General features: G+C 43.7%; 1 protein-coding gene across 1 annotated transcript; it reads left to right on the top strand.

Annotated features, from left to right (window-relative positions):
• The first annotated feature begins 2532 nt into the window (after window positions 1–2532).
• LOC130110475 (fetuin-B-like) lies at window positions 2533–17077 on the top strand. Its single transcript, XM_056277581.1, has 7 exons — window positions 2533–2995; window positions 7793–7906; window positions 8046–8124; window positions 8849–9015; window positions 9984–10097; window positions 10834–10968; window positions 16180–17077. The coding sequence occupies exons 1-7, from the start codon at window positions 2792–2794 to the stop codon at window positions 16363–16365; spliced, it is 999 nt and encodes a 332-aa protein (XP_056133556.1). The 5' UTR covers window positions 2533–2791; the 3' UTR covers window positions 16366–17077.
• Window positions 17078–18245: the final 1168 nt, after the last annotated feature.

Genomic DNA, 18245 nt, shown 5'->3' with positions numbered 1-18245 from the left:
GAACTTTTGTGCTGCACAGTGACGAAGAGCTGCTAAACTGATCTTCTGTTGTCATGAGCACAATGACAATAAAGATCTTTTCTATTCTGTGTTGAAAACCGCTGACTTAGACCCACTGGTTGCAGGCATGTACGTGACCGCTCTCTGTGTACCGTTGTCCAAATCCAATCTGCGTGGTAAAGCAAACAGCCCTTATCTGTGTACCGAAGGTTATCTTAAACCGCACGGCCCACTCACTCGTGAAGGCTACATCACCCATTAACAGCACGAAAAAACATCCCTCCGTGATCATGATGACGATAATTACCAAATTAAAAAATGAATTGTGTCAAGTGTGCGGTGGTGCATTTGTTGAAGGAATAAACAAAAACATACAAAAACCAAGTATAATTTCCCTCAAAACATAATGAGCCTGTGATGGTTGCAAAGTGGGTCATTTGTCTGTTTCTGTGTATGTATTAATCTGACATCACCATGTCATGATACTATGAATATAGAGATAGATAGATAGATAGATAGATAGATAGATAGATAGATAGATAGATAGATAGATAGATAGATAGATAGATAGATAGATAGATAGATAGATAGATAGATAGATAGATAGATAGGTAGGTAGATAGATAGATAGATAGATGATAGATAGATAGATAGATAGATAGATAGATAGATAGATAGATAGATGATAGATAGATAGATAGATAGATAGATAGATAGATAGATAGATAGATAGATAGATAGATAGATAGATAGATAGATGATAGATAGATAGATAGATAGATAGATAGATAGATAGATAGATAGATAGATAGATAGATAGATAGACAGATAGACAAAGAGATAGATAGATAGATAGATAGATAGATAGATAGATAGATAGATAGATAGATAGATAGATAGATAGATAGATAGATAGATAGATAGATAGATAGATAGATAGATAGATAGATGGATAGATAGATAGATAGATAGATAGATAGATAGATAGATAGATAGATAGATAGATAGATAGATAGATAGATAGACAGACTGGTAGATAGAAGATAGATAGATAGATAGATAGATAGATAGATAGATAGATAGATAGATAGATAGATAGATAGATAGATAGATAGATAGATAGATAGATAGATAGATAGATAGATAGATAGATAGATCAGTGGTACTCACTAATTTTCTTAGGAGAGCCACTTATGAGTAAGGCCTTTCCTCAAAGAGCCACAGAGATTGCAGATACAGTAAATCGGGTGTTTTTTGTTTTTTTATCATCACTCTCAAGATATTTACCATATTTGTGTATGTTTAAAAAAATAGTACCATGCTTTCCATCCTTACATCTCTTTTTATTCTCAATCAATAATTACATTGCATCATTAAAATATATATAATACTTGTTTGTGAGTTTGTAAGGCTGGGAGTGGCACCCATCTTATGTGTGCATGTACGTATGCAATTATACATAAGCGTTAATCAGCATGAAAAAAACGTTTCGCAAATACAAAGCTCCACACATAGGCTATACGTCTACCCGTGAACCCACGCCGTTACGTAGCCTACGTTCTTTGGCGTATCCTCAGTATGCTGCCATCTGCTGGACAATTCATTTCAATGCGCTAAAACAGGACACAGACGGAACCAATAGAAGTAGGTTACAGCTGTGTTCTGATTGTTATCAGCGGATCTATATGAGGCGCGAAACAAAGCCGCGTAAATAGTAACACTGATATAGATATATAGGTATACTAGAAGAACCCCGCTACAATGTAGCGGTTTGGTTCTCCACCCGTCTAAATCTCCCTCCTCTTCGTCCTGCCAGCTAACCGCCTTCCCCCTGCCCCTAACCCCCCCCACTCCAACTCCCTCCCCCCAAATGCTCAGAATCATCTGAAATGCCGAGAAAAGTGGGTTTTTAGCCATTTTTAGAAAATGCACATTTTGCATATTTATGCATAATTATGCATAATTTTAATTGTCTGGGATTTTCCCCCTTACTCTCTGAGACAATACCTACCACCTCCAAAAAGAATTAGGATCATAAGTGCTTTAGTTTTCGGTCCCGCTATCTACACTAACTAACACACACACATTACGAAAATATATGAGTAGAACAACGACACAAGAAAAACCACAACATGAACACCACCTCATTAAAACACAATTTAAATCTAACATTAACGGTCCCATCAGCCATTGCGCTCCCCAGCGCAGAACCGCCGACAGCCAGAGCGACCGCCAGTATGACGTCACTGTTTTGTTTGCAAGGTGGGCGTGTAGCAGATTTGGAGTGGAGTGTTTACTCACTGCACCGCTAGGGGGAGCTGCAGCCACCCCACCCCCCACCCCCCACCCCCCCTTCCCGCGCTAATGCATGTATCTCGACATGATTTTGGTTTGTTTTCCCTGTTCCCCGGTGCCCTTTGACCTTATGGGCTTGACACAGAGTAACACTGGTCTGCAGCAGATAGCAGCTTCTGTTTGCCTTTTGGGAAAGAGGGTAAAGTCCAGCCGTGCTCATCAGACCAGCAGCGGCCATAGACACACGTTGCTCTTACTGGTTTAGATGCTGGGCGTACTAGTTGGGGGCTGTTTGTTAACAAAAGTAGAGTTTCAAATTTAGCAGAGGACAATATACCAACCAGGGTTTGTGTATTGGCTTTTCGGGAAAACGCTGTAGCGCTTAGTGTTAGGTCAGCTGCTGTTAGAGACTCCTGTATAAGCTTGCGCTCATATTTGTTAGGGTAAGAAATCTAATTCTACGCCTTGGTTTGTGTGTGTGTGCGTGTATTGTGGGATGTGTGTTAAAGTGTGCTTCCTGGTCCTGGCCCTGGCTGTGCTGCAACAGGGGTGCAGCGCTGGGCTAGCCAGCCGTGGTTGTAAGAGCCCTGACAGGGTGAAAGTTGCGGAGGAGGCCCTGACGCAGATAAACCTGGATAGGAAAGACGGATACATCTTCAGCCTCAACAGACTGTACGACCTTTCATACACTGCCGACCAGGTGAGGACAAACACACCCACGACCATGACCATGGATAGGCAGCGCGCGCGCGCGCACACACACACACACACACACACACACACACTACCAATTTCTATGCCATCTTGAAGGACAGAATATCACCTTTACATTAGGAGAGGGGGGATGGCAGATAGCAAAGGTCTACTTAGCAGTGACAGGGTGGTGAACAGGATATCAACCAAGAATAGCCTTTGCGTTCAGCAAACGCAAATTAAAGAAAATACCTCTGGACATGTTGGCCTTTCTTCACTTTAATACTTTTAATAACTACACTGAGGCCTACCCAGCTTAGTTTTTGTAGACATAGCAGCAAATTAGCGGTCTGCTTTGTTACTTACATTCTTTACGAACTGAAAGAAGCACAATAGCACCATATACAGCGTATATGAATCGGGGGGAAGGCATGTCCAGAGGCAGTGGGCGAGGAGGAAGGGTAAGAGTGTGGAGGTGAGAATCTGAATTTTGAATGTTGGCACAATGACTGGTAAAGGGAGGGAGCTGGCTGATGTGATGGAGAGAAGGAAATTAGGTACACTGTGTGTGCAAGAGACCAGGTGGAAGCCAAGTAAGGCCAGGAGCATTGGAGGTGGGTTCAAACTCTTCTAAGGTGGTACAGATGGGAGGTGAAATGGGGTAGGGGTAATTCTGAAGGAAGAGTATGTCAAGAGTGTGTTGGAAGTGAAGGAAGAGAGTGTCGGACAGAGTGATGAGTATGAAGCTGGAAATCGAAGGTGTGATGATGAATATCATCAGTACATATGCTCCGCAAGTTGGGTGTGAGATGGAAGCGAAAGAAGAATTCTGGAGTGAGTTGGATGAAGTGGTGGAGAGGGTACCCAAGGAGGCGAGTGTGGTGATTTGAGCGGACTTCAGTGGGCATATTGGAGAAAGAAACAGAGCTGATGAGGAAGGTGTGGGTAGATATGGTGTCAAGGAGAGGAATGTGGAAGGACAGATGGTGGTGGATTTTGTGAAAATGATGGAAATGGCTGTGGTGAATACACATTTCAAGAAGAGGGAGGAACACAGGGTGATGTATAAGAGTGGAGGAAGGTGCACACAGGTGGACGATATTTTATATAGGAGGTGCAATCTGAAAGAGATCCACGACTGCGGGGCGCCCCAGTGGCTCGCCTGGTGGAGCGCGTGCCGCACGGGGCTGGGTTTTTGCGATGGCGACCTGGGTTCGGGTCCGGCCCAGGCCTTTTGCTGCGTGTAATCCCTTTCTCTCCCCTGCCTTTGCTGTCTCTCTTGACTGCCACTGTCAGATGGAGATAGAGAATGCCAAAGAGATAATTAAAAAAAAAAAGAAATTGGAGACTACAAGGTGGTGACAGGGGAGAACGTAGCTAGGCCGCATTGGATGGTGGTCTGTAGGATGACTTTGGAGATCAAGAATAGGACGAGAGTGAAGGCAGAGCAAAAGATCAAGTGGTAGTGAAGAGTTGCCAGATGGCTGGGCAACTACTGCAGAAATAGTGAGGTAGACAACTAGCAAGGTACTTGGTGTGTGATCTGGACAAAGAAAGGAAGACAAGGAGACTCGGTGATGGAATGAGAAAGTACAGGAAGTATACAGAGGAATAGGTTGGTGAAGAAGAAGTGGGATAGTCAGAGAGATGAGGAAAGTAGACAGAAGTACAAAGAGATGTGGCACAAAGTGAAGAGAGAGGTGGCAAAGGCAAAGGAAAGGCGTATGGTGAGTTGTTTGAGAGGTTAGACACTAAGGAAGGAGAAAAGGACTTGTACCGATTGGCGAGAAAGACAGACCAAGCTGGGAAGGCTGTGCATCAGGTTAGGGTGGTGAAGGATAGAGATGGAAATGTGCTGACAAGCGAGGAGAGTGTGTTGAGAAGGTGGAAGTGGTACTTTGAGGGGCCGATGAATGACGAAAATGAGAGAGAGAGAGAAGGTTGGATGATGTGGGGATAGTGGATCAGGAAGTGTGGTGGATTAGCAAGGAGGAAGTGAGAGCAGCTATGAAGAGTGGAAAGGTGGTTGGTCCAGATGACATACCTGAGGGGGCATTGAGATGTTTAGGAGAGATGGCAGTGGATTTTTTAACTGGATTGTTTAACACAATCTTGGAAAGGGAGAGGATGCCTAAGGAGTGGAGAAGAAGTGTACTGGTACCAATTTTCAAGAATAAGGGTGATGTGCAGAACTATAGTAACTACTGAGGTTTAAAGTTGATCAGCCACAGCATGAAGATATGGGAAAGAGTATTAGAAGCTAGGTTAAGAGGAGAGGTGATGATTAGCGAGCAGCAGTATGGTTTCATGCCATGTAAGATCACCACAGATGCGATATTTGCTTTGAGAATGTTGATGGAAAAGTATAGAGAAGGTCAGAAGTTACAATGTGTCTTTGTGGATTTAGAGAAAGTACACTATATGGACAAAAGTATTGGGACACACCTCGTAATCATCGAATTCAGGTGTTTCATTCAGACCCATTGCCACAGGTGTATAAAATCAAGCAGCTAGCCATGCAGTCTGCATTTACAAACATTTGTGAAAGAATGGGTCGTTCTGAAGAGCTCAGTGAATTCAAGCTTGGTACTGTCATGAGATGCCACCTTTGCAATAAGTCAGTTCGTAAAATTTCTTCCCTGCTAGATATTCCACAGTCAACTTTAAGTGGTATTATTGAAAAGTGGAGGTGTTTAGGAACCACAGCAACTCAGCCATGAAGTGGCAGACCACGTAAAGTCACACAGCGGGGTCAACGAGTGCTGAGGCGCATAGTGTGTAAAAGTCGCCAACGCTCTGTTGACACAAGATCTGCAGAGTTCCAAACTTCCTGTGGCATTAACATCAGCACAAAAACTGTGCACCAGGAGCTTCATGGAAAGGGTTTCCATGGCCGAGCAGCTGCATGCAAGCCTTACATCACCAAGCACAATGCCAAGCATCAGATGGAGTGGTGTAAAGCACGCTGCCACTGGACTCTGGAGCAGTGGAAATGTGTTCTGTGGAGTGATGAATCACACTTCTCTGCCTGGCAGTCTGATGGAAGAGTCTGGGTTTGGTGGATGCCAGGAGAACGTTGCCTACCTGACTGCATTGTGCCAACTGTAAAGTTTGGTGGAGGAGGGATAATGGTATGGGGTTGTTTTTCAGGGGTTGGGCTAGGCCCCTTAGTTCCAGTGAAGAGAAATCTTAATGCTTCAGCATACCAAAACATTTTGGACAACTCTATGCTTCCAACTTTGTGGGAACAGTTTGGGGAGGGCCCTCTACTGTTCCAGCATGATTGTGTCCCAGTGCACAAAGCAAGGTCCATTAAGACATGGTTGGGTGAGTTTGGAGTGGAAGAACTTGACTGGCCCGCACAGAGCCCTGACCTAAACCCCATCGAATACCTTTGGGATGAACTAGAACGGAGATTGCAAGCCAGGTCTTCTCATCCAACATCAGTGCCTGACCTCACAAATGCTCTTCTGGATGAATGGGCAAAAATTCCCATAGACACACTCCAAAATCTTGTGGAAAGCCTTCCCAGAAGAGTGGAAGCTGTTATAGCTGCAAAGGCGGGGGGACCAACTCCATATTAATGCCTATGGATTTAGAATGGGATGTCTTAAAAACTCCTGTAGGTGTAATGGCCAGGTGTCCCATTACTTTTGTACATATAGTGCATATGGCAGGATCCCGAGAGAAGAAGTGTGGTATTTTATGAGGAAGTCGGGAGTGGCAGAGAAGTATGTAAGAGTCATGCAAGATATGTATGAGGGCAGTGTGACAGTGGTGAAGTGTGCAGTAGGAATCACGGATGGGGTCAAGGTGGAGGTGGGATCACATCAAGGATTGGCTCTTAGCAATTTCTGTTTGCAGTGGTGATGGACAGGTTGACAGATGAGATAAGGCAGGAGTCTCCATGGACTATGATGTTCGTGGATGGCATTGTGATCTGTATCAAGAGTAGGGAGCAGGTTGAGGAGAGCCTGGAGAGGTGGAGGTATGCACTGGAGAGAAGAGGAGTGAAAGTCAGTCGGAGCAAGACAGAATACCTATGGGTGCATGAAAGGGAGGAATGGTGAGGATGCAAGGAGTAGAGGTGATGAAGGCGGATGAGTTTAATTACTTGGGGTCATCTGTTCAAAGTAATGGGGAGTGTGGGAGAGAGGTGAAGAAGAGAGTGCAGGCAGTGTGGAGTGGGTGGAGAAGAGTGTCAGGAGAGATTTGTGACAGAAGGGTACCAGCAAGAGTTAAAGGGAAGGTTTACAAGATGGTTGTGAGACCAGCTATGTTGTATGCTTTGGAGACCGTAGCACTGATGAAAAGACAGGAGGTGGAGCTGGAGGTGGCAGAGTTGAAGGTGCTAAGATTTCCATTGGGAGTGATGAAGAAGGACAGGATTAGGAACGAGTATATTAGAAGGACAGCCCAGGTTGGACGGTAGGAGACAAAGCAAGAGAGGCGAGATTGAGATGGCTTGGACATGTGTGGAGGAGAGATGCTGGGTATATTGGGAGAAGGATGCTGAATATGGAGCTGCCAGGGAAGAGGAGAAGAGGAAGGCCAAAGAGGAGGTTTATGGGAGGGAAGACATGCAGGTGGCTGGTGTGACAGAGGAAGCTGCAGAGGACAGGAAGAGATGGAAACGGATGATCCGTTGTGGCGACCCCTAACGGGAGCAGCCGAAAGAAGAAGACAGCATATATAAATATACGGATGTTTAATATATGAATATCTCATATTTAGAATTTACAACAGTTGTCTCTGCCTGTGTACGTCTGTTTTTATCCATCTTTCTCTTTGTCTGTGGGTTTAGGAAATAGGAGGGTTGCTTTACAATATGACCATTGATGTCTTGGAGACCAAATGTCATGTAAGCAGCAGGAAACCATGGAAACGGTGTGAAATCAGAGATATCGGCGACCTCCCGGTGAGTACATTACCAAATGGTGTCTGTTTACAGAACTACTGTGGCTACTACTCTGGTAGTAGTAGTACTAGAGAAAGATAGTTCAGCTAGCAGTTATTCAGATCAGCTGAGTCACCGTTGTTGTGTGTGTTTCCTTTAGGTGTATGGAGAATGTGAGATATCTGCCTTCGCTGGTACTCAAGTAGAACTGCAGAGGTACACCTGTGCAATTCGCAAAGGTAGAGTCAATGCAGCTATTTTTTTTCTTCTTTTAATCAATTAAATAACGTAAGAAAAAGAGTAGATATGCAGTATAAGGTAGGATGGCGAGTTTTAGATGTATCATATTGGCGCATCGGCTAATGTTAGCCGATCACCAGCTTAGTTAAAGTAGCCTACTTATTTACCTGCAGTATTCATAATATGCTCATAAGTCATGAGAACGTAACAGTTCTGTCCTTTGAATAGAATTTGCTTGTAAAAGCTAACACTTGGGGGACTGCATGGTGGCGCACTGGTTAGCATGGTCGCCTCACAGCAAGAAGGTCCTGGGTTCAAGTCCCGGGGTAGTCCAACCTTGGGGGTCGTCCTCTGTGGGGAGTTTGCATGTTCTCCCCGTGCCTGCATGGGTTTTCTGAATCGGCCTTACTAACTTGTCCCTAGGTGTGAATATGTGTGTGTGTCGGCCCTGTGATGGCCTGGCGGCCTATTCAGGGTGTCTCCCCGCCTGCCGCCCAATGACTGCTGGGATAGGCTCCAGCTTCCCCGCGACCCTTAGAGCAGGATAAGCGGTTTGGGTAATGGATGGATGGACATTGGAGTATACCCCTTAAACGTCTGCTATCAAAGAGTCTATAAGAATTTATTTTAGCAAGGATAATTAATGTGGGTTGATTTTTGGTAAAACCAGAATGAGGTTTCAGTCAGGTTGAACTCTGTTTGACCTTTGACCCTTGTGTTTAGTACCTGCTACTGCGGTGATAGAAGTGTGTCCTGACTGCCCCACAGCCGACAAACTAGATGACCCCATCGTCATTGAGACAGCCAACCTCTGCCTGCAGAGGTTCAACGCAGACAGCCCCCATGCCAACTTCTTCTCACTGGGGAATATTACAAAAGCCAGTTCACAGGTTGTTCAATAACTAACAAGCTAAAAAAACTCAGCTATAACGAGAGAGTAAACAAATGAATGACCAAATAAACTAATGATCAACTGAACTATGTACTTATCTAAGGATAAGAATATATTGTCCGGGTGGCGTGGCAGTCTATTCCGTTGCCTTCCAGCACGGGGATCACCGGTTCGAATCCCCGTGTTGCCTCCGGCTTGGTCGGGCGTCCCTACAGACACAATTGGCCGTGTCTGCGGGTGGGAAGACGGATGTCGGTATATGTGCTGGTCGCTGCACTAGCGCCTCCTCTGGTCGATCTGGGCGCCTGTTCAGGGGGGGAGAATAGTGTGATCCTCCCACGCGCTACGTCCCCCCCGGTGAAACTCCTCACTGTCAGGTGAAAAGAAGCGGCTGGCAACTCCACATGTATCGGAGGAGGCATGTGGTAGTCTGCAGCCCTCCCTGGATCGGCAGACGGGGCGGAGCAGCGACCGGGATGGCTCGGAAGAGCGGGGTAATTGGCCAAGTACAATTGGGGAGAAAAAGGTGGGGGGTGTACTGCTCATCACTTAGTTGTGGAAGTAGAGAAGTTTCCGGGCAGTGTCGATATCAATATCGTGCTCATGCACATCCATTAATTCACCTTGACGATTTGGGGATGAAGGCGGCACCAGGCAGGTGTGGTAATTGGTTATTATACTAAAAATAAATAAATAAACAAAATATCTCAATCTAATCTGGGTTAAAATTGCTTAACTTTAAATACAGCTCCGATTTTTGCTGAGGTAACTGAGGAAAATGATTGACATGTCTGTTCCAGGTGGGATAAAATTCTGGGGCTCTTGGGATGATAATTATCACTCACACCTCACTTGGCAATTCCACTAATGTCCAGAGAGAAATGTATACTTTAGACCTAGACCTTTGTTGTTTGTTTATAGTTGTAATATGTGTGTGTGTGTGTGATTCTCTATGTGTTGCTTCAGTGGGTTATAGGTCCATCCTACTTTGTAGAGTTCACCATTCACGAGACTGCGTGTTCCAAAAAAAATGGCACTGATGACCTGAGTAGTTGCCCATTAATGGAATATCAGTTTGCTGTGAGTAACACACACACACACACACACACACACACACACACACACACACACACACACACACACACACACACACACACACACACACACACACACACACACACGCACACACACACTGATGGCATCCAAAATTCTGTAAAAGGCACTTGCTGGCAATACGCAACGAAATGCAGTCTATCACATCATGACGGCCAGGTTTATGCTCTACATTTGCAGGTTTGCATTTTCATTTACATTCACAAATGGATTCAAATTTACTCATTTGGCAGACACTTTTATCCAAACCATCTTACAAAATTGTCAGCACTTAGCAGATATATTCAAGTGTAACCAAACATCATGGAGTGCTGCATACAGTAAACTAATATCGTAGTAGAAATACATGAATTAGAAGTAGTACATTTGCTACATAATCATATCATAGCCAAGTGTGCGTGCCATGTCGAGCAAATTCAGCGTAAGTGTGCCTTAAATCATACTGCATAGAAGAATCAAAATACAAAATAGATTTGCATTGCCACATAGTAAATATGACAAACATATTATGTCAAGTGCAGGTAGAAGATTCATGTTAGCTGTAGAAGCGGCACTAGACAGTTAATAAATCTTGCTTAGAGACCACTTGAGGGTTAAGGTAGGCCTGGAAGACAGTAGTTTATAGACTGTTCTTGAATGAAGTAATCGAGTCAGTAGCATTGATGGAGGCTGGGATTAACCTAGTCTGCTTTTCATCTTGCAGCGCAGAGGAATTTGCTGGGGCTCGCACTATGCCCGAGAGGAAGAGTTTGTAGTAAGCATGACCTCTGACCTGAAAGAGCCCCCCCTGCAGAAGAAGCAGCCCGTTGAGGTCCGGTGTGAGCTCTATGGACCTGAGGTACCAGACTATCCTCCACCTTCAAATATCTTGACCTCAGAAATCTAACAATTTATTTTCTCCATAGGGATTCAGTAAAATTTGATTAGATGTAATGTCATCTAACTTAATATATCATTATTAGTAGTAGTATTGTTATCATCATTAATAATACCACAAATAATCTTGAACAAATTATCCCAAATAATCTAAATTTTACGGTTTCTATGGCAAAATCAAAATGAAAATGAGCAACAAGTGAACAGCTGAAAGCGGAAATAACTCTGAAAAAATGATTCACATATCATTCAGAGTGACACATGAAACAAAAAAGTGAAAATCAAGAACAGATTCAAAACCAAAAGTAGATTAAAATAGGTAGAAAGCACAGCACCAATTGTAAGAGGCAAGATTTCAACTAATATCTCATCTCAAAAATGGGGTCACTGCAGCCATCTCACCTGACCGGGCTGTCCCCTGTGCCTTCAGTGGGATGGCTGGCACACAATCACTCCTTTGAATAGACCACCTTTCAGCACTCCTCCCAGGGCAGAGCCTTGTGGCTCAGACCATCACGGTTTCCCTGGGTTATCAAACGGGCACCCCCCTTCACCGTTGTTTCTTCGACTGACCCATGACACCTCGGGAGGACTCGACAACTAAACCAGCGTCCTGTAACTGTACCCTCAGCCTCTCAGGTCTGGCTACCACTCAGCTCTGTCCTGCCTCTCGTCCACCAAGTAAGTTTTGCCACCACTTGCTCCTCTTGAGCCAGAGCCACCGGGATGCTGTCTCTGCCTGCCTGCAGCTTTCGGCCACCAGCTTTTTATGGGCTGCTCCTCTGACTTCAAGGACTTCCAGAGCTCTCCAGAGAGATTGCCCTGAAAAGCCCCTGCAGCGACTTCCACTGAAAGGTTTCAGGCTCTTCATCCCCTCTGCTGGCTTTCCTGGATGAGGGAATTGTATTTCCCAAGCTTGCACTCGTGAGCTTCCTCATTTCTCTCCTCCCATGGCACTATTAGCTCGAGGAGGGCCACCTGCTTTGTGTACCTTGACCAGAGGATGAGGTCCAGCCGGAGGTTTGTGCTGATAATCTCTTCTGGAAACTTGAGCTGCCTCTTGAGGTCCACCCACATATCCCAGTCATCTGCAGTGGGCAAGGCCCCTACAACCCCTGCCTCCTTGCCAGCCTTCTCCCCTGGCCTAAGGAAGTTGATGAAGTTGAGGTCTTTGGCTTGAAGTTTGGTTCTCTTCCACTTCCTCTCCTTCTTCAGTCCTCCTGCCAGCTGGGCCAGTATTCATTCAATTCTTGTGTTCTGGCTCTCTCTTCCTGAACACAAGGGACACAAGGACACACCATCCCAAAAAAAGACAACACTACAGACCTACATAGACTATGTACATAATGAATTCAAACATTCACACTATATACAGTACACAATAACGCAACAATGTAAGGTGCATATGGGTGCGTCAGCTGTTCAGCAACCTGACTGCCTGTGGAAAGAAACTATTACTGAGACAGGTGGTGTATGATTTGAAACTCTGGTAACTTTTTTTTAGATGGAAAGAGCGAGAACAGAACATGAGTGGACTGGCTGGTGTCCTTAATGATGTTTTGGGCTTTCCTTTTGCAGTAAGTAGTGTAAATATTAATGAGGTTGTTGTAGTTCCACACCAATGATTTTTGTTGTAGAAGTGAAATGGACCCTGGATGTGACCCTTCTTCAGGACTAGGCTTATGGATTTGGCAAGCTTGAACTCCATTTTAGCACCTTTGGTGATTTCTACTAGTTCTTCCAAAATCCATCTGCCTTCTGGGACTGACCATGCTGTTATTGTGAAGTCATCGATGAAGACCCTGATTAGAATCTGTTGGCTGTCACATGCAAAGTACTATGGTGCTCCATCTTGGTTTCTCCCCTGACTTGACCAGGAAGTTCATTGTTGCTGAGAACAAAATCACTAAATTAGTGCACCTGGTAAAAATGCCCATCTCCAGCCACTGACAGTCAGTGATGAAGTCACCACAGGTAAGGCGCATCTTGAAGTTTGTGAAGTAGCCTTGGAGGAATTGTTGGAACTTTTCTGGAACATTGTAGGTCTGGAGTGTGGTTTCTACCAGCTTGTGTGGTACTGTAACATAGGTGTTGGTTAGGTCAAGTCACAGAATAGCTAAGGGTCCATGATTCTATTTTATGTCGTCAGTGATCTTTGAGATGATGCTGGTGTGTTCAATGCAGCCAGGCACCTCTGGGACTCTGCCTTTCTGAATGGGGGTGACGATGTACTTGTTGCTTAGCAGAAAATTGCTCAGCCTCTTTGCCAGGATTCCGAAAGAGACCTTCCCCTCCACATTCAACAGCGAGATGGTTCAGAACAGCTTAATGCTTACAGAGTGTTCCCCTTTGAGGATGACGCAACCTTCAGCAATGAGCCAGCTCTCTGGGAGATAGTTCTTTCTTCATGCCACCTTCAATAACCTTCACAGGCATCTCCTCAGGTTCTCACAGCACTTGTACACCTCGTACAGAATCCTGTTGGGCCATGGTGCCGGACGTCTCCTGGCCTTTCAGATGAATTTATTGTCCTCCTGCCAACAAGATTCCCCATCTTCAGAGTGGTTGGGTGGTTTGTCAGAGTGGATCAGTTTGTCAACAATCTCCAGTTCTTCCCCCCTGCTTGGGTCACTGTGGACTCTGTGGAAATACTCCTCCACTTCCTGCTTTGTTGCCTTCATCTCTCCTGATCATTTGTCCCCAATAAGCTTTGATAGGTACTTGAAGGGGTTCCTGGTGAATTTCACCCTCTTCTTTGCCTGGCGTCTCCTCTCCCTTTGATGACACACTGCCCGACGCAAGGTCTTGGTGCATTCTCACAGGCCATTGCAGCTCTCTTAGAACTCTGGTTTTTCCTCCTCTTCTGCTTGGAGAAAGGCTTTTTTCCCAGCCTTCGTAGGTCTCCCTGTAGGTTCCCAATCTCAGTAAGGTGTTGGTTCTCTGGCTTGTCTGTCCCCATGTTCCAGATTATTTTGGACATTGCTCCCATCTTTCTGCCTATATCTCCTGCCAGGACAGACTCAAGCAACTGGCCCACATCTCTGTCAAACAAATCCCATTCCTTCCTGGTCACAGCAGCTGGCAACCTCACTGTCTCTCTCCTGGTCTCCTCCCCCTCACTGCTCCTTGTCTGGTGGTTCATCCTTTGAGTGCCATCTCGGCTGTGCTGTGTGTCCTCCATTGCGTCAGCGATATTGCTCTCTCTGACCCCTTCATCATGTGCCTGGAGATTCCGGATGCTGTGGTTAGACACCGGTCCCGGCCTCTTCTCCATCTCACCAGGTTGCCCTACGTGTTGCACACCACTAGCACATCAGCACCCCATCTTTAGCTGATGTATCTTTAGACCCTTCTCGTTTTTGCAGATCTTCCCACGTCAGTAGACTGATTGTAACGCTAGCCTGCTCCATAGTCGGTAGTCTGTGGTCATAACAGTGGTCCGTCCTGTAGGTTGATCATCCTCCCCCACTCTCACCCGACATTGGGCAGTAAAAAAAGTATGCAATTATGAAAAGGTTGGTTCACGAAAGTGCTTTTCAAGGGGTGATTTAGAAGGTGAAACTGATTTTGTTAGTTAAATAAATTTAATCTACACCACACTGATCTAATATAAGTAATTTGGTTCCAAAGCCCATGCAGACTGACAGTCCAACAGTCATCCTGGCATTTGCTCTCTTGGACAGTGAATTTATTTATTTATTTAGTTTGCTATGTTGGATATGTGTTTTTGTAGTTTGGATATATGTGTTTTTGGAGTTTGGATGTGTTTTTGTCTTTGTGTTGCACTGCTGTGGGCCGGGGGAAATGATATTTCGTTTCATTTCATGAGCACAGGTGCATGGAATGAAATGACAAATAAATATTCCTGATTCCTGAAAAATAGACTCTATATGGCTATTGCTTCTCGATGTCTGAATAGAAAGTCTTCTATCGAATTTTTGAAATGGGAAGGGTGAGAGCTTATTGTTCTTGTGCTAGTGGCGGTATATTGTGTTTAGAAAAACGACTTCGGTCAACTCCCAGTATTGATTTTACGAGGCAATCTTTATAGAAAGTGTTGAAGAAAAATAATTTGAAAATCTCCACTTCTTGGCAGTGCGGGTTTTGTTCTTTCTAGAGATAAACTACCTGCCAGTGTTTCTGATTGGCTGTTACAGGCAACTAATTCTTAATTGCCTCCCAGCTTTTCCCAACATTTTAAACCAACATATACACAATAAAAGTGATGATCCATCCACAGTTGCCCATAGTTGATGATGCATTCCTGTCGGGCTTCATTGTCAACACCACCTTTGCTGCTACTCCTCGAGAAACATTAGTGAATAGTGTTCACATGCCTGCCAAATGTGCCCCAACCACTAAGTCCACAAGGGCGTTTAATGCAGTTTGAGTCAGGAGATTTTAGGACTGAACTGGACATTGTAAGCATACTGATGACAAGGGCCTTAAAGTTCTGCAATGTGTGTACCTGAATGGCAGCGAGTAAAGGAGGAAAGTAACATCTTAGAATTGAGTGCTTATATATTCTGTACTTATACTATGTAAATTCACGCACTTGATTATCCACCATGGTTTTTTTGGGGGTTTTTGCGGTATGCTAAAAGACATGACATCGCTTACATTACATACAACTAACATACAATGAAAAGAAAAAAAGTATTAATTATAAGAATTATAAGCATAGAATAAGACGGCAATGTTGCAAGCAATCTGTGACCACTAACCATAATAGTAATTATCACAATGCAAATAACATAAAAACACTGAATCGTCAGATGTGAGCACTGAAAAATGAGACAAGAATGCATCGAAGGACTTGTTTTTGGATATGAATGTAAAAAATAAAATTGTCAAAACTGTGTCTAATACAACACATTACATTAATGCTACATCAATGCTACACATTGTAGCATTGGTGTTAAATGATAACAGCTGGATTTCCTTCTGAAAGGAGGCCACTAGTTAATTTAAATCAAAACTAGTCAAATATAATTGTATTGCCCAAAATCACAGTTACAGTCACAGTCAAAGAGGGATTTCCCTCCTTCATAAACATAAAACAGTAAACAACAATGTATGGCACCCCTGTACTTAGACCCTCGATTGGGTCTATAAAGTGAGGTCAATTCTGTGACTTGTAAAATTGTAGTCTCTGTTTTACGTTCCTCTCTAGGCCATCAATGTTGAGAAGCCTGCCCATACTACAACAGAAAATGGACATGCACATCAACACCCACGCCAACACCCGTCTCTTGGGACTGTGGTTGATCGCCCGGCGCCCTCCAGATCATCCCCAACAGCCAGCTTCTGCCCCGGGCATCGCAGACACAATTTGGGCTTGGATACACTTAAACTGTGATAGTCTGGGCCTGGACCAGACTCTGTGGCGTGATTTGGTCAGCTGCAAAAATTTGTAATAATCTGCTCAAACTACCCCTTATCAAAAATGGGTTCATTAGAAGTATACTTATATTCATTTTCAGTTTCCCACAAGTTTATCGCTGCTTCAGTTAAAGAATACTATTTATGTTTAATTTTTTTTGCGTGTAATTGTATGACTGACTTACAATACTGCCCACAAATTATTTGGCTCATTTTAATCACATATTAAGTACACTGTTGAAATTTAAACATACCAAAACTGTATTTTGGTTGACTTTCTCTATGGCCTCTCTGGCAGAAGAAAAAAAAATAGAAAAAGAAAAAGAAAAACCCAAATGGGAGTGGGTAGAGATGTTGACAAGGCCCAAAAAAAAAAAATTAAGCTTGTGCTGCAATCTAGACATGTCAGTTGTTTCATGCTTATCCAAATAATTATGGTGCTATGAGTGAAATACCCAGAACAAAACAATTGCATGGTATTATTATCAAGTTGTTGCAGTAGTTGTGTTATGACTGGATTTTTCGTGTGCATGCATCTACCCATTGCTGCTATGAGAAGCCAGTCAACTGAGGTTAGAACATGTTTGCTTGAAGGCAAATGTACTGAAAGGCATCTTGATGAGTTGGTGGATATGAATAAAAAACACTGTAAACAAATATTAAAAGACCTGGCGTGGTGTTAATTCAGTGCTGATGTGAGAAATGCATTTTACAGATTTTTTTTTGCAATAACATGAAAGCGGATTAAAATTATACGGCCCATTAACCAGAACCTTTGTCCAGCTCAGTAGCAAGCCTCACTGCTATTGCATTAATACAGCTCCAGTTTTCTTTGATCCTGACAGATTTAATTCTCTGCAGGCCTAAGATCTTGAACCCTGCCAGGGCCCTATCGCACCATGTGTCAAGAAACCTGCTTTCTTCTCTTCATTTGAAACTGTGCAGCTTTCTTAATTTTCTTTAGCAAAGTAATCTTGCAGTATGTCTACACTAATCCTCCGCCTACATTCACCAGTCACGCCCAGTTGTCTGTTGAATGCATTCTGTCAAGCTACAGCAACTTTCCCCTTCTTTCATCTTCCTTCTCCTCCAAAGAAATACCCATTTAGATATGATGAAGAAAAATTTGTTTTCATGCTTTATTTTTCTACTCTTAATGACAAATCACAGTGGATTTCCGAGTTCTTTTGCTTGATGTGCAGGAAGGGTGTGTGTGTGTGTGTGTGTGTGTGTGTGTGTGTGTGTGTGTGTGTGTGTGTGTGTGTGTGTGTGTGTGTGTGTGTGTGTGTGTGTGTGAGTGTGTGTGTCTTTGTAAAAGAGGCTGTTGCTGTATCCATCCTGGAAGAAGAATCTCTTCCCTGTTCCTGATCCTGAGGTTTCTCCCATTTTTTTCCCTTATATATATATATATATATATATATATATATATATATTTTTTTCCCTGTGGAAATTTTTCTTCCTCAGAATCAAGGGTCTAATATTAGGGAGTGTCATACAACAGAATCAGAATAAGAATCAGGTTTTATTGACCAAGTATAGTTTTACACATGCAAGGAATTTGTCTTCAGCCGACATAGCTCAAGATGTACTTTACACATACATACATACGTACAGCAGCAGGCAAGGGGGCAACTATAAATGAATTATTATGTAACAAAATTATAAGAACAGCTATTGCACAATACTTTCAGGAAAAAAAGGAAATTATATGAAACAGTGCAGGATAAAGCTGAATATAGATAAATAAATGATTATGTAAAAATGAAAAAGATAATAATAATAATGTAAACTACTAATAAGACCCGTTAGGTCTGACCCTTTAGCCGAGCGGTTAGTGATGTCGCCTTGTGGTGCAGT

The sequence above is a fragment of the Lampris incognitus genome, chromosome 3 (genome assembly GCF_029633865.1).
Source record: "Lampris incognitus isolate fLamInc1 chromosome 3, fLamInc1.hap2, whole genome shotgun sequence".
Lineage (NCBI taxonomy): Eukaryota > Metazoa > Chordata > Actinopteri > Lampriformes > Lampridae > Lampris > Lampris incognitus.
The sequence above is the reverse complement of the archived record's forward strand: the minus strand, read 5'-3'. Positions and strand labels throughout refer to the sequence as shown.